Here is a 16,164-nt window from a genome sequence, read left to right on the forward strand (position 1 = left end):
ATAAGAATCTTCCAGCTGGCTTTGATTTGCCCCGCAAGACATGGGTAGCCCTCAACAGAGTCCGTACTAACCACGGGAGATGTGGTTCAATGATGTTTAAATGGAGTATGAGATCTTCCCCAGCCTGTGACTATGGTGCAGTTAAACAGACTATCGACCATATCGTCACCGAATGCATTGGAAGGGCATTCGCTGCATCTAACCAGGACTTTGTGGTGGCTCCTGCTGAGGCCATACAATGGCTAGAGAATTTAGATCTAAATCTTTGAACCCTTTTGCTTGCATGATTGTTTTCAATGTTATGTGTATATCTTATAATTATGTATATAATGGTTTGTGTTACTGTTCATTTATATTTAATCTTTGTATTGTTTTGTGTACGTTACCATACGCTAATAATAATAATAACAACATTTTCATGTGAAGCGTGTCAACGAAAATATTAGTAAAATAAATCTAGATATGGAAAGACTACATCAATATACACTAAGTCATAATTTACTATTAAATGAAAACAAAACCTTAGCTACTTTTCTAGGATATCGAAGAAATTTATCAAATCTTTTCAACAGGGACATTCCTCCAGTAATTATAATGGTTCATTAGTCAAGTATCAGGAATGTGTTAATAATTTAGGTATTCTAATGGATAACACTCTATCCTGAACCTTCCATGCCAAGCATTTGGTCAAGGAAGTGTCTAGCATATTGCCATTGCAACTTGCCGTATCTTCTTTTTTCGGTGAGAAAGATGTTGATCCAAACTATGGTATTTCCTATTTTAGATGACAGCACTGGAATTTACAGCGATATCTCAGAGAAAAATAATAGCAAACTCCAGCGTATTCAGAATGCCTGTGTGCAATTCGTCTACAATATTCGTAAAGACTGTCATGAAACATCTAACTACAAAGCCACAGAGTGGTTGAAACTCAGGGATAGATGATCATACTCAGCTGCTTGTTTACTGCTGAGAATCTTAAAATCTAATGCTCCCTCACATTTGACCAAGTCCTTAGTTCAGACGAGTCAAGTGCATGATCGGGACAGTATGTTTACAGCTAACACCCTTCATGTTCCACAGCATCGTACGGTAAAGTACGGTCGTTCATTGTCACTGCCTCTCAATTATACAATGATCTTAAATTATATGAAATACATCAAAGTAGTGCTGGAACTCAGAAAAAATGTCTTAAATACTCCTACCTTTCCACTTATTAAGCCATGCACCAAATGAATTAAATAGTATGAAATATCATAATCTCCTAGACACATTCTAGATGCTCAGTATTATTCTTAATTTAATTAAAATTAAATTAAATTTCTTAGGTTTCTCTTATGTCTTCTCTTCCTTGTTAGTATAGTCTATGATTATAAAAGGGTAAAAGTATTATTGTAATCTCTTAGATGTTTAGTTTTTAATATTTTTATATCCTCAGTAGGAAAATATATCTTACACTTTTTATGTAATCTTTTTATTATATGGTGAATATTGGTTGATACGTTTTAAGTTAAAGTGGCAGTTACCTACAGCCAAAGGGACCTCTGGACCTACTTGTAATTAACTTTAAATAAATATATTTCTATTTCTATCACCCTCATCATTATATGCAATTTCCATCTGTTGGCCAGTCTGCTTGAAACATAAGCCTCTCCATCTCCTCCTATCTTCCCACCCCTTCTCCCCCTTCATTCTTGCCCAGTCCTCTCTTCTTCTCTGTACACTCTCTTCCACTCCTTTTATCATCCACTTGTCTCTTGGCCTTCCTATTTGTTGTTTTCCTGTTATTTCTATTCCGTGCATCCTCTTGGGTATCCTTTCCTCTGTCATTCTCTTCACGTGTCCATACCATCGAATGCCTAAATGCCTCTATCCTGTTCTGTACTGACTTTTCTTTTACTATATATCCCTTTTCATTTCTGATATTATGCAGTGTTAAAAATTCTATTAAAATTACAATTGTTTGTGGAAGTTTAATACTAAATGATGGTCTTCCAACCCTTTTAACCCATACACACCCATAAGCGAACTGATATGCTGCATGGCAATGTCTCATATAAGAATACGTCTGAGTGCTATTAGTGGTTGAAACTCGGTCAGTCGATGTTTCATTGTCGTGGCTTTAAAGAAACGCACGTCAGCGGGAAAAGCTCAGTAATAACAAAGTTCAAAGTTTGCCTGACGTTTTAGGTTCTGACTTCAGCAGTGATAGTCAGGGGGGGAAGTTCCTTGTGACCCTCTGTGTGTATTATCGCATGATTTACCTGATAGTGAACTGCATGTTGAATGGAACTGGATACGTGAACAGAATATTCCAATTATTAATACCTTTTTAAGAAGTAGAGGGTGCCCTACTAGTGGAATTTCTGAAATTGTAAGTAGGGAATTTATTTTCAGGCAGTACTTAGAAGATGGTTTAGTACCAGTACATTGCAGATGAAGTCCGACTCGTTAGCTGAATGGTCAGCGTACTGGCCTTCGGTTCAGAGGGTCCCGGGTTTGATTCCCGGCCAGGTCAGGAATTTTAACCTTAATTGGTTAATTCCAATGGCTCAGGGGCTGGGTGTGTGTGGCGTATTCAACATTAGAAATCATCCTAGGTAGGGCCCTCATCTTCACAGACATGCAGGTCGCCTAATAGGCCGTCTACTAGAATAAGACCTGTACCAGGCCTCTTCGTAGGCCATACATCATCATTATTATTATTATTATTATTATTATTATTGCAGATGAAACCAAAAGGTATGCCAGTACTGATCTAGATTGTTACCGATGAACTTGCATGAAATACGTGTGATAATTGCTCTTTGGGCTCTAATGGGATTAGTATAGAAGCCTACAATTCAAAGTTACTAGTGCAAAGATGTAATTGTTAACATGCCATATTTCAGGATTGGTATGCCTCATGCTAGATTCCTCAAACTGAGTAAATATTTACATTGTGGAAAATTTAAGATTTTATATGACTTGCTTCATGTTTTAATTCTACTTATTGTTCAGCAATGCTTCGAGTTTGATGAATTTGTCCTCCTATGGAGAGATCTCTTGAAATTCTATTAACCTTATTTCCTAATTATCAATATTCAATCACTCGAAGAAAAGTATAAAAACAATTTCACTTTATACAACAAATCTAAATGAATTTATCCGAATCACGAACAGCAATATCCTAAAACAAAATCAATGGAGATTATAAATAAAGGTAAGAACAGTGGTGACAATAAGAGTTTGAAGCACAACCTGAGAGTAATCTTCTGTATCTCACAGTTTAGTTATAGGAAAAAAAATGGTCCTTCAAAAGTACTTGGAAAGAAAGCTCCTCTTAAAGAGAAATAGACATATAAGGAAGATCATGTTGGCTCAAGAATATAGAGGAAGTTATTTTTAAGATTTTCTGCATGCTAAATTTCAATCGCAGTGAAACTGAGGAGCTGACAGGAAGTAACTTCCACGAGGGATAATAAGGACATTGGATATAAAATAATACTATAGCAGAATGATTTCTTTATAACTGACTAATATTCATTTGTTAGGATAATATGTGTGCTGTGTATGGACAATTTGAAGCAATCTGATAATTAACATAACTTAGGACAGGAATGGTGAACATGACACATTCAGTGGTATGCCTCACAATTTTGGGATTTAGAGATGATGTTGAAGTTTATTTCAAAAGCTCATATTGCTAAAATAAGTGATCACAACTTTCTGTTCAAAACAAGAACACATATTAGTGGATTTGCAAATTTATACACAAATGTTACCATACTAAAACAAAATCTATTGTGCAATAACTAAATGTTGTGTGTTGCAATTGTTCATTCTCAAATCAATCAGAGTGGAAATGTTGCAAGACAATGTTACCTGAGAAGAAATTTTCAAACAAAAGTTTCTTTTAAGTTGTTCAAAAACTCAAATGTGAGTTGAATATGAAGACTCACTTGACTAGATGGCCTAAGAGCATCTTCCTCTGATTGCTGAAGTTTCCTCTTCTTACTTCCTGAAGCTTCCTCTTGCTTGTGCCTGTCGCGCTGCTTAGTGGCATCCGACCGCCTGCTACCATGAGACACTCTACTGCATTCTGTGGAAGTTGAACTGATGCTAGGCCGCCTCTCCCGCTTGTGGTTGTGATGTTTTGACTTGTGTTGGCTCTTGGACCCAGTCTCTGACTTCTCTCTGCAAAAATTTGGTTTTACATATTATAGCAAAGCAAAGTTGATGCTTGTGTTCTGCCTCATATCTGTAATTGTGTTTGGCTATGCAATATTGTATTAAATGGCCCTCAAATTACACAACTACTACTTTGATCCAGCATTTTTCCCCACAAGTGTAGGGTCTGCTCTTCAGATTAACAAGCACCAATACAATATTATCTAGCTGAATTATTTACTTAAAACTTTAATTTGAAATAACCACTTTTTCAATACAACACAGTTTTTATTCCACATTAAGAAACTTTACACTGTTATTGTTTCATTATGGGACATATTTTGCCCATATTTTGGGAATCATCAGCCATGTTTCTTAACTCAATGAGTCAAAACATCTAGGATTCTGGATATTTTTATCCTTATAAAATCTTTAAAATTAATGCCATCTTGGAAGTTGTTTAAAAGATATGTTTTTGTATAACGCCATTAAATATAGACATTGACTAGTTTTTTGACAGCTGGTGGAGTATGCAAAACAATGATAATTACACTTATTCTGTTAAAAAGTAAGCATTTGTAAAAACTAAATAGCTATGTTTATAATTTTTTGAAAGACTTTGGCAGGTTTAATTGCTCAGGCTCTACTGTCCACTGGTGTGTTATTTCTTGGTTGATTGAATACGTAGTCTTGAAGTCTCAATTTTTGTGCTCCCATTGAATATTGTTGAACTTGGGTGTAACAATGAATAATGTCTAATAATTCTGTTAAATACATAAGTTTACACTTGATAGACTTCAAATAAAAGTACGGTACTTGTTATGTTTAAATCTTATTAAAAGACACTGAATAATTTAATTCTGCAGTCTTTCATGTTTAAAAGGGCGTATTATTTCAAAGTTGAATGAACTATGAATTCTTGAAACGTCACTATTTTTTATGCTCCTATTAGCAATGTAGTCAAATCTGGGTGTACTAGTAAAATGAGATTCATAACCTGTAATTATCTAGCTGAATCCCAGCTTTACCTTGATTTTCTAATTTCCTTCTGTTACAATCACCCAAATGATCGAAAGGTACCGAGGTACTTATCAGATTTAATGCCTAAACCTATAAAACAAGTATACAATAATAGTGCAAAATGTTCACATCAAAAGAAAGATTACATCTTTGATGCACATATTTTGAATTTTATAGGTCATATTTTAATGTTTTTCTTAGGTCATAAATGCATACATATTTCATACATTTTTAGGTAATAGAAATCTGCCCCCTAATTATATAATAAAAATATACCTAATTTCATTTATCTGTATGTTGCCAGTAGCAATCATCTGCATTGACATTTGGCACAGCTTCAGCCAACAGGTAGCTGATCGACAGTACTTCTAAATACCACCTACTTTTTGAGTCTCTGTACGTATATTCTTGCCACCAGTTGTAACTTGTGCTACATAAGAATGTTCTGGAACTATAATCCCTTTCAAAAATTCACTAAAACGCAACCTTACAACTCTCTATTCCATGACTACACCCGATTTCAACAGTCGTCTCCATACCATTTATGATACAAGTGTAGGTGCATTGGTTTGGTCTCGATTTACGCACCAGATACTTGCTAGGAGAATAAATTTCATCAACCTGCGTAATCTCTATCTTCTCTGAGCTGCAAGCAATGCTGATTGATTGTCTTTTGTAATGAGTAATAACTAAGGGCCTTACTATTTGGTGAAATAAAACTGTTGATTTCAGTTAAAACCGACACTATTTTGGTAGGTATTTCGTGAAATAAATTGTCATACTGATCGATGTTTCTTGTGATATCTTCCTTATAATATGGGGTAAATCTAAATAATTTTGTGATTAGGGGTTTTAAAGTGAACTCTTGTAATGTATTAAATTGTTATTAAATCTTAGAACAACTAAATATATAAAATGTTATAGAAATAAATACCGGTATATAAATCACTAATACAGAAATGAAGTTAAGTGATCTGCCCTGTAATATAAATTTTTACATAGCTTACTTAAAAAAAAAAAAAATACATTTTGAATATCAGGATGCAGAGTTTTGTGACAGTCAGAAAGTATCTTTCTGTAAGCAGAGAAGCCCCTTTCGACGACCACATTAGACGTCGGAGACTATAATGCTTGTGAACACTGGGATGCAAATTCACTGTGGTCTTCTACCAAAACCTCCTAAAACTTCACTAACAAAGTCTTCTTGCTTCTCTTGTTCCAGAAGTGCTTTCACTGCATTTTGCAAAGCTATATAGCCCTGGAAGATTTTCATGGATATGTTGGTGCTGCCCGACCAGTGATAAGTAGCTCAGGCGATTAAGCCGCTGCTTTCTGAGCCCAAGTTGGCACGTTCAGTCCGGTGGTATTTGAAGGTGCCCAAAAATGTCAGCTCCGTGTCACCAGTTTTACTGGCATATAAAAGAGCTCCTGTGGGACAACATTTCGGCATCTGAGTGTCTCCGAAAACCGTAAAAGTAGTTAGTGGGACAAAAACATTATTACTACTCAACCAGGCGATTTATTTACAACAGGCCTACTAATACCGTGGTATTTTACAAGAAAGACAGTATTATTTATCTTTCCAGTTTTTCTGTAGGAATGCTAGCTAGCATGAATGCTTTTGTTGTATTACGAACTGCTCTCTTATCACCTTTCAAATTCTTTGCGATGTGTAAAGAATCGCTGATCATTATTTGCTGCTTAGAATTATGTTCATTTGGCTTCATTTGCCTTCTTTTTGTGTGTGTGCCTGATCCTCTGCAGTGTTTATCGCACGTGTCTTTCCGTAATAAGAACATTACAGTACTTGCACATTGGAATCTTTCTTGCAACATCAGATACATTGAACACCTCACTGTTGTATTCCTCGGCCCTCGAAGAAAACGGTTGTGACTTTAGTTTTTGGCATTTTTATACTTAAATGCTGGAGATTTGCCAGGTAGCGAACTCTCACTGCCAAAAAGCATAATGATCACTGCTGTATCTACGACCGATCGCAACGTCATTTGCTGTAATCGATAATATATCGTCGTTGCCGGAACAAAGTCTCCTATGTGAAAATATTTTTAGAGATATACTGACCCGCAGCACATACATTATGAAGAGCGAGAATGCCTTGACAATACTCACACAATATTGCACCTTAGATGATAAAACCTTACCGGCCAAAGTTCTAAGCTAAAATATTTCACATAGGAGGTTTTGTCCCGGCAGTGACGATATACCGATTTTTATTGACTGTCTTAGAGATCGCGGAACTGAACACACACAACTTACTTCCAATGCACAGTGCTCATCGCTTTGTTTAGAGAATATACAGGCTATCAAGCAACTGAGAAGGAAACTACAATAGCCAAGTTCTCAGAGCATTTCAACGTTTATTGGGGAGCTTTTCCGGTACTATTTTGCATTTTTCGTACCAAGTGGGGTATATTTCGTGATTATTTGTGCAATTCACGCAGTAAATCAGATTTTGCAATATTTCGCGAGTTCATCTTGCTAAAATACAGCACTTTAACTACCTACAAGGTCATATATAGGCAAGAAAGAAGATATGAAAAAATGTGTGCGTATTGCTATTACAAAAAGATACAGCCCCTAGTAATAACTGTGGAAACAGCTTATTTATTATGTGGACTCTGTACTGTCAGTCTGTGAGCGACTGAAGTAGTGTTGTGAAATAGAAATGCATTCTTCATTGACTTCTGTGTGTTCATTTATACTTACGGTTAGTGTAACTAATTAATAACTTAACACACATATTTCTGCCCTGGCCAATATGGCCAGCTTTCTTTCTGAAGATGAGCTTACAGATATTTTGAACTCTGAATTGGTGTTGGACAATTACTTGCTCACTGATATACAAGACGATACTGACAGTGATACTCCATGTGAGTTTTGTGCTGGACAAAGTGGAGGCGGGACAGGTTTTTCTCCGGGTACTCCGGTTTTCCCTGTCATCTTTCAATCCGGCAACATACTCCAATATCATTTCATCTGTCATTCATTAATCATTGCCCCAGAGCAGTGCGACAGGCTTTGGCAGCCGGCACAATTCTATCCTCGCCCCTAGATGGGGGCTTCATTCATTCATTCATTCATTCATTCATTCATTCATTCATTCCATTCCTGACCCGGTCGAATGACTGGAAACAGGCTGTGAATTTTCATTTTCACCAACACCACGCATTGTTGCTAATATGACTAGTACAGCCAGTTTAGGGCATGCGGAAAAAGGTACAAAAAGCTACATAAATTCCAGTATATAGCAACACATTGGACATAAATCATAACATGTTTGCCAACTGCAACACAGCATCAGATGTATTTCTGATGCTCGTTGGAGATTCGTTGGAAGATATTGTGTGCCAGAGTAATCTTTATGCAGTTCAAAACAACAAAACCCTATCTGTGACAAAACACAAATTATTTGTTTTCTTAGGAATAAACATGATTGTGGGTTATCATGTTCTTCCAGCACGGAAAGATTACTGGAGTGGTGCTCCAGATCTCGGCGTATCATCCATTTCAAAGCCAATGCCTCGAAATAGGTTTGATACAATCCTAAATAATCTGCACGTGAACGGCAATTCAACCATACCCCCCCCCAGCGACCAGGATAAAGTTTGCAAACTGAAACCAATGCTCGAAAATCTAAATGAAAAGTTTACCGCTGCATATAAAGGGTCACGTGAACTTAGTATTGATGAAACCATGGTCGTGTTCAAAGGAAAATCAAGTATGAATTAATACAATCCAACAAAGCCAATAAAAGGAGGGTTCAAAATCTGCACTATGGTTGAAATGAAGGGTTATATGAAGAAATTTCGTGTCTACCAAAGAAAGGATGAAGAAATGAAAGTGGAACTTCAAAATTATTCTCTTGGTGAAAGGGTAGTGTTATACCTAATTAAAAATAAATGGTGCAAGAATAGGCTTTTGACAATTACTTCACCTCGTTGTTGCTGCTAGAAAAAACATAGAAGACACTTGCAAATAGGACAGGGCTTCCTCAAAACCTGACTGATGACAAGAAGCTTCAAAAGGGAGAATATGACTTCCGAATTTCAAACACTGGTTTTGCGGTCTTCAAATGGAAGGACACGAAATGGAAGCAAGCAGTACACAACTGCCATGGTTCACAAACCAGCAATGTTCTTAGGAAGGGGAAGGATGGTGAAAGAAAAGAAGTGACCTGCCCTGTTTCTGTAAAGGACTGCAACTTATACATGGGTGGAGTAGATTTTGCTGATAGCCTTCGAACTGTGTAGGCCTAAATCACCATTGCAAGAATTAGTGCCATTGATTGTTCTGGGATATGCTGGAGATGGCATTTGACAAGTCCTATTTCTGGCTTTCATGGCCAGTGTTAATATAATTAAAATCTTCCAGTCTATTCTGCTGTGGTCCACTCCTCTCATTCCTTCCAGATGTTTTGACTACCGCTGCGGTAGTCATCATCTGTGGAGTCGTCTAGATACTCTATCCTGTATCCCACTGGCGACTGCGGTGGTTGCTTGGGAGGAAGCTTCATTTATATCTGAGTGTACGGGCTCCAATTCGATCGCGCCGTGCACTCTGCCATCTGGTTGAATATATGAGGGCACGACTTCTGACTGGGTCACGCCGAGCAGTCTGCCGTTAGATTAGATCTCGGAGTGCACGATCTCCGATTGGGTATCGCCGAGCAATTGGTCCTCTGGTTGGTAGACTGTGATGTCCCTAATCTTAGTTGCCTTCAGCCGTAAGTTATGTAAGAGGGTGTACCAGGCCTTGCTGAGCTCCAGTCCTTCCTCCTTTCTCTTAAAGTTATCTGGACATTTGTGTATTTCAATAGCTTCCCTGTAGAGGCGGGCGCGGAAGTGGGATGTTGTGGCTAGTACATCAGTCTCCTCGTAACGGATCTCATGTTTTACGTCAAGCAGTCATGCTTTGCTACTGCCGACTTGTCGTATTGCCCCAAGCGACAGTTCCTGTGCTCCATCAGGCGAGTCTTGACACTTTTGCCAGTTGTGCTGATATAAACAGCTCCACAGCTGCACGGTATCCTATAGACTACAGTAGATGATAGAGGGTCACGTGAATCTTTGGCAGAAGGCCAACATATTTCGTAGCTGTCGGGTCAGCTGAAAAAGGGTCTTAACATTGTGACATTCAAGGAGCCTTCCGATACGATCCGTAATGTCCCGAATATACGGCAAAAAAGCGATACCTTTCTTCCTGGGCGGTTCTCGTTTATTGTTAGCTGGTTGTCTTCTGGGATTGAGTGCCCTCCTGACCTCTTGTCCCGTGTAGCCATTGGTTTGCAAGGCTTGATCAGTATGCTGTAGTTCTTTCTCGATGTACTCTGGTTCACAGCCTCGAAGAGCGTGATCAATGTATCTGACATTTAAATACATTTAAATATCAAGTAACTGCAAGAGGGTTAAATATCCAGAAACCTTGAGCACATGAAGGAAGTGTCGAACTAATTATCTATCACAGCCAACTTGGAAGATCAGAAGAAGCCCACCTACTTTCAGAAGACCACCAACAAGTCATAACATGACCCATATCAGAGTAAGCAAGAGTAAAACTTGCAAGGTAGCATCAACTTTGAACTGTATAACAATCTTTTCAAACATGAGGATTATTCCTATCTTAGGTCTGCCTGTGGTCATGAATGGGTCTGTACAAGGTTAAGTTCACACTGATGATCTTGACCAGAGGTAGGCCTAGATAAAAAATTTAAAGTATGATATGATAAAAATACTGTTACAAATAGAAATAGACATAACTGCAAAGAATAAGAAGAATTTGATCCAACTTCAACTGTCAATAATCTTCCATTTCTGAAGCTTTCCTTCAGGAGTCATTCAGAAAATATAAAATCCTACTGAAAATGTAATTTCAATTTCAGCATTGCTAATTCACAAACAAGTGTTATTTATATTACTGTATGACAATAGAATAATATCCGATACCATCTCTCTTGAGTTTGACTCGGTTAATTTATAACTGTTAGGCTCGTCAGTCTGCGGAAACTAAATGGGAGTAAATAAATTTATAAACTACCTGAAAGAGAAAACATATGGTTAACAGTATTACACCTGCAAAAGACACAACTTAGTTTCGGCACACTGAAGAGCCTAACAGTTATAGAAATAATAAAGAAATGGATTAAGAGACCCACAGATATGAACACGAAATTAAGTTGTTCGGAGATATGTGCTTATCAGCACTTTCTAACAAGAGCAGGCAAAATTGTTAATTTTAGAAACAAAGTCTTTAACTACAAAATGTTAACTCACCCCGTCGATGCAGTGGTTGATCTACTGCTGTCATCCTTCTTCCTTCTCTTCTTCTCCTTCTTCAATGACTTATCTTTCTCACAACCATTCTTGCCACTTGTCCTATCATTGCTACTATCACATTTTGATATCACTATCTCCCCTTCTTCAGGGGAGTCACTGACAGAAACGGTTCGTTTCTTCACTTCAGTCACCACACTCACGTCCTCATCGAACAAACGTGATTGTATCTGCTCCTTAGTCTCTGCCACTACCAATGTAACTGGCCCCTCCACGTCTTTATCACTTGCTTGCCTTGTGTTGGGCATTTCTGTTTTAACCCTAATGTCTTCCCCAGCAGAACGGCTCTTGGGAGGAACATAAGACAGTCTCGACACGTCCACGGAGCATATTAACCTTGGAACACCATTTATGTACTGTAGAGGAGGCAGTTCTACCACTATCTTTTTACTCGACAGTTCATCTGGTGGTTTTATTTTGTTGGCAGCATTGTCTTTTCTAGATTTCCGTTTTGGTTTTTCAGGTTCTTTGCAATCTACATCAGGAAGTTTTGTTGGAGGATTATTGCTACTGACGTCCACTTTCACTGGCTTTGCCGAAGGAGACTGACTTAGTTCTCGCTTGACGGGCACATCGTGAACAGAGAGGGGTGACAACAGACGTGGACTAACACACACTTTCTCTGCTAGCACAGACGTCCGTTCCGGTTCACTCTCAACAGTTAACACACTTCCTCCTTTTCCCCCTTTTGCTCCACCCCCTTTAGCACCACCTTTTGCACCACCTTTTGCACCTCCTTTGGCCCCACCTTTGGCACCATACCCTCCTTTCCCACCTTTGCCCCCTTTACCTCCCTTTCCACCTTTACCACCTTTACCCCCTTCCCCATTGCGGTCTACACTAACAGAGAACACTTTCATCAAGGTATCCTTCTTCTTTTTGTCCTGGATGGCCTTGTCTTCAGTGTCCAATTTAGGAGGGCTTTCTTCGATCTTTGTACATGCTGTCAGGACAGGCTTCCTGACAGTTGGAGAACGGTCACTCTCCTGATCACTTTCTGTCAGGCGTCTGGGAGGAACAGGCTTCAGGTGGTCACTGTCAGAGCTAGAGTCCATGCTGGAAGGGCAGCTGATACCTGCTGCAGGAACTTCTGGTGGAGGCGGCTTAATGGGAGAACTACTGATGACGTCTACGTCACTATCACTGTCGGATGAAGTTGGACACTGCTCGGCACTAACTACTTTCCGTTTTGCAACACCTGTTTTTGAAGGAGTGGACTTTTTTAAGGCTGAATCATCTTTGACAGACACTCGCCTCTTTCTTTGCGGCTTCTTTTCTTTCTTGGCTGCAGAGGAACCTTTCTTGTCAGACGTTACACTGCTCTCTCTTTGACTTGAAGTCCCCCTTGAACTTTCTCGAGAACGAACCTTCATCCTACTTCGACTCTTCTTGGGTGATGATCGGTTAGCCAATGCACAGTCACCATCTTCAGAACTACTAAGACATGGGGGAGGCTTACTATGAACACTTGAATCAACCTTTACTGGTATCTTAGTGCTTTCATCATCTGAGCCACCAATCAAAAGACAAGGAGGTTCCTGTTTGACAGCCTCATCTTCAGATGCACTAGAGAGAGGAGGAGGAACAGCAGGCAACTTTGGAGTTCTTTCATGTTTCCTACTCCTCTTCTCTTCTGAACCTGACCGTTTTTTACTTCGAACTACTCTTGTATTGGTGCTGGGCTTAGAAATATTCCTGGGCTTTGTCTCCTCATCAGAACTGCTCGATGAACTACAGTGTTTGGAGCGCACACTCGCCTTCGCACGCCTCGGGCTTGGTTTGGGATTCACCTTAGTTTCTGTTTCACTATCACTAGACAGCTCCACTCGATCTTGACTCGCTGATGCACGTTTCTTAACCCATGGTTTGACAACAGGTGGCTTCTTGGGACAGTCATCTGAGTCGGATAGAGATGAGATGGGCTCCTGGATAAGTACCACCTCCTTCACCACGCTGTCCACGACTTTGGAGTCGCTGCCATCTGAATCGTCTGTCTGCTCCTCCGACTGAACTTTGTTCTGGGCAATGTCAGGACTAGCTTGCAATAAATTCGGCATCACATCTGGTTGAACAAAGCTTGGCACAGGTGATTCCTTGAAACCCTGAAAAGCACAAAAAATGACAACATGAGATAAATACCCATACAAGCGTCTCCAAAGTCTTAATATTATATTACAATGATTTTACAACTTCTACTGAACTTTTAAACAAAGTAATAATTATACTACCTTGCAGTAAAATATAGAGGTAAGCAGGGGATAAAATGAGATTATGGAGCATGCTCGGAATTATATATGACAATGTTGTTGTGTCTCAAGGGACAAATAGCTTCACAGAAAATTTTAACTGCAAGGACAGAACTCTTCATTTCCAAACACTCCTGCACTAAAAATGACTGCCTTGGTGGAAAGCTGGCCTCTAAACTATCATGCCCCCTAGAGTAGAATTTTTATAATGTATCACTGTTTAAGCACAATAATTGATCATACCTCACAGCAAACAAGGAGGCAGAAAGGACTGCAACTACTACTACAGGCCTATGTTATTTCTATGATACTGATTCCAAGCAAAGTGTTCCCAGTCATTATAGAAATAAGTGTAAACGTGAACAGGCAGTAAGATCAATGAATACTAATAAGATTTCAGACCACAAAGGGGTTGTGTGCATGTGTATGTGTATGTGTGTGTTTGTGTTATATACAGTGATGGTTATCATCTTATCATCCAAGGAATGACAAGATGGGGATGTTGTCGGGTACTTTAGTTATATCTTGGTTGTATTGTGAAGGCACTCATCTTCCTGCATTGAGTCAATGCTTGTTTTATGTAGTGTTGTAGCATAAAAATTTCTACTGTGAAGTGGTGGGGAACAGACAATGTTAACATTTCATATATTCATTGTTATTTCATAGTTTAGTTTGGAGTGGATTTTGAAACAATAGTCTCGTAGCAAGCAAATGCTTGGGTTGCCACATTGCTATTTTTTTTTATTCACATAAGGTATTTCCTGCTACATAGGAGCAAAAGCCGATGTGTAAATAGTGAGAATGACTGAAAACATGAACAGGAGGGAACAACCACAGGAGGGTGTTGGTAACGAAGAGACAAGAGCCAAATTAAGAATGAACCCTGTATGTTTCTGGTGGTGCTTTTACCTAGGAAACTAACAAACTTATTTGCAGAAGGTACGAAGGTGGTTTGAAAAGTCCATCTAAAGTCCGAGAGATGGCACCACCGGCGCGTATCGAGGTCATGTTTAGTTAGTAGCATCTCTTGAATGAAAGCACACCAAGTTTCAGCCATATTGGTCTATTTCTTTGTGTTTGGCTTTCGTGTGAATCTAAGAAGTCTAGTGATTTTCAAGAAATGTACGAAAAAGAATTTTGTGTGGTGATTAAACATTACTTTATGAAAGGCAAAACGCCTCAGGAGACTAAAGAGAAGCTTGATAAACATTATGGTGACTCTGCACCTTCGATTAGAACAGTTTATAAGTGGTTTCAAAATTTTCGGACTGGCCATATGGGCACAAGTGATGCTGAACGTTCTGGACGGCCTGTGGAGGTTACGAATCCAGAAATCATTGATCGAATTCATGATATGGTGATGGATGACAGAAGAGTTAAGGTGCGTGAGATTGCTAGTGCTGTGGACATCTCGACTGAACGGGTACATAATATTTTGCATAAACATTTGGACATGAGAAAGCTATCCGCAAGATGGGTGCCGCGATTGCTCATGCTTGACCAAAAACGGAATCGTGTGAAGTGTTGCAAGGATGGTTTGCAGCTGTTTCAGAAGAATCAGGAGGACTTCAAGCGCCGTTTCGTCACTGTGGATTAAACATGGATACATTACTATACTCCTGAGACCAAACAACAATCTAAACAATGAGTTACCAAGGGGGAATCTGCACCAAAAAAGGCGAAGACCGTTCCTTTGGCCGGAAAGGTTATGGCGACTGTCCTTTGGGGTTCGCAAGGGATAATCCTCATTGACTATCTGGAAAAGGGTAAAACTGTTACAGGTGGATATTATTCATCATTATTGGACTGTTTGAAAACCGAGCTGCAAGAAAAACGACCGCGATTGGCCCACAAGAATGTCCTTTTCTATCACAACAACGCACCAGCACACACATGAGCAGTTGTGGTCGCAAAATTAATGGAAATAGGATTCCAACTCGTTTCACATCCCCCTACTCTCCAGACTTGGCTCCCTCGGACTACTATTTGTTCTCCAATTTGAAGAAATGGCTGGCGGGACAAAGATTTTATTCAAACGAGGAGCTGATTGCAAACACTAATGGATATTTTGCAGACTTGGACAAATCCTATTATTCGGAAGGGATCAACAAACTAGAACTTTGTTGGACGAAGTGTATAAGCCTAAAAGGAGAATATGTCAAAAAATAAAAAAGGGTTGCCCCAAACACAGAAGCAGTTTTTATTTTTGCACAGACTTTTCAAACGCCCCTCGTAAGAGAACAGGATGTATCTTCAGAAGATCATGAACCAAAAGACTTGGTCTTCATTATTTCAAAGGTAATAGATACATATAGAAGCAGAATAAATTACAGAGTGGAATAAACTACAAAGTTAGTAAACGAATATACTGATGCCACCATCCAGAAGTGACATATATG

The 16,164-nt window shown here is 39.0% G+C and overlaps 1 protein-coding gene across 2 annotated transcripts in view; it reads right to left on the reverse strand.

The window, feature by feature from the left end:
- The window catches only part of lilli (lilliputian), a 544,716-nt gene that overhangs the window by 51,025 nt on the left and 477,527 nt on the right, over positions 1-16,164 (reverse strand). For both annotated transcript variants that reach the window (XM_067143209.2, XM_067143208.2), the window contains exons 11-12: positions 11,460-13,621; positions 3,942-4,176 (exon numbers count right to left, since the gene is read on the reverse strand). In XM_067143209.2, the coding sequence (XP_066999310.2) occupies positions 3,942-4,176; positions 11,460-13,621 (2,397 nt within the window). The remainder of the gene's footprint in view (positions 1-3,941; positions 4,177-11,459; positions 13,622-16,164) is intronic.

Source organism: Anabrus simplex, chromosome 3 (genome assembly GCF_040414725.1).
Source record: "Anabrus simplex isolate iqAnaSimp1 chromosome 3, ASM4041472v1, whole genome shotgun sequence".
NCBI classification, from domain to species: domain Eukaryota; kingdom Metazoa; phylum Arthropoda; class Insecta; order Orthoptera; family Tettigoniidae; genus Anabrus; species Anabrus simplex.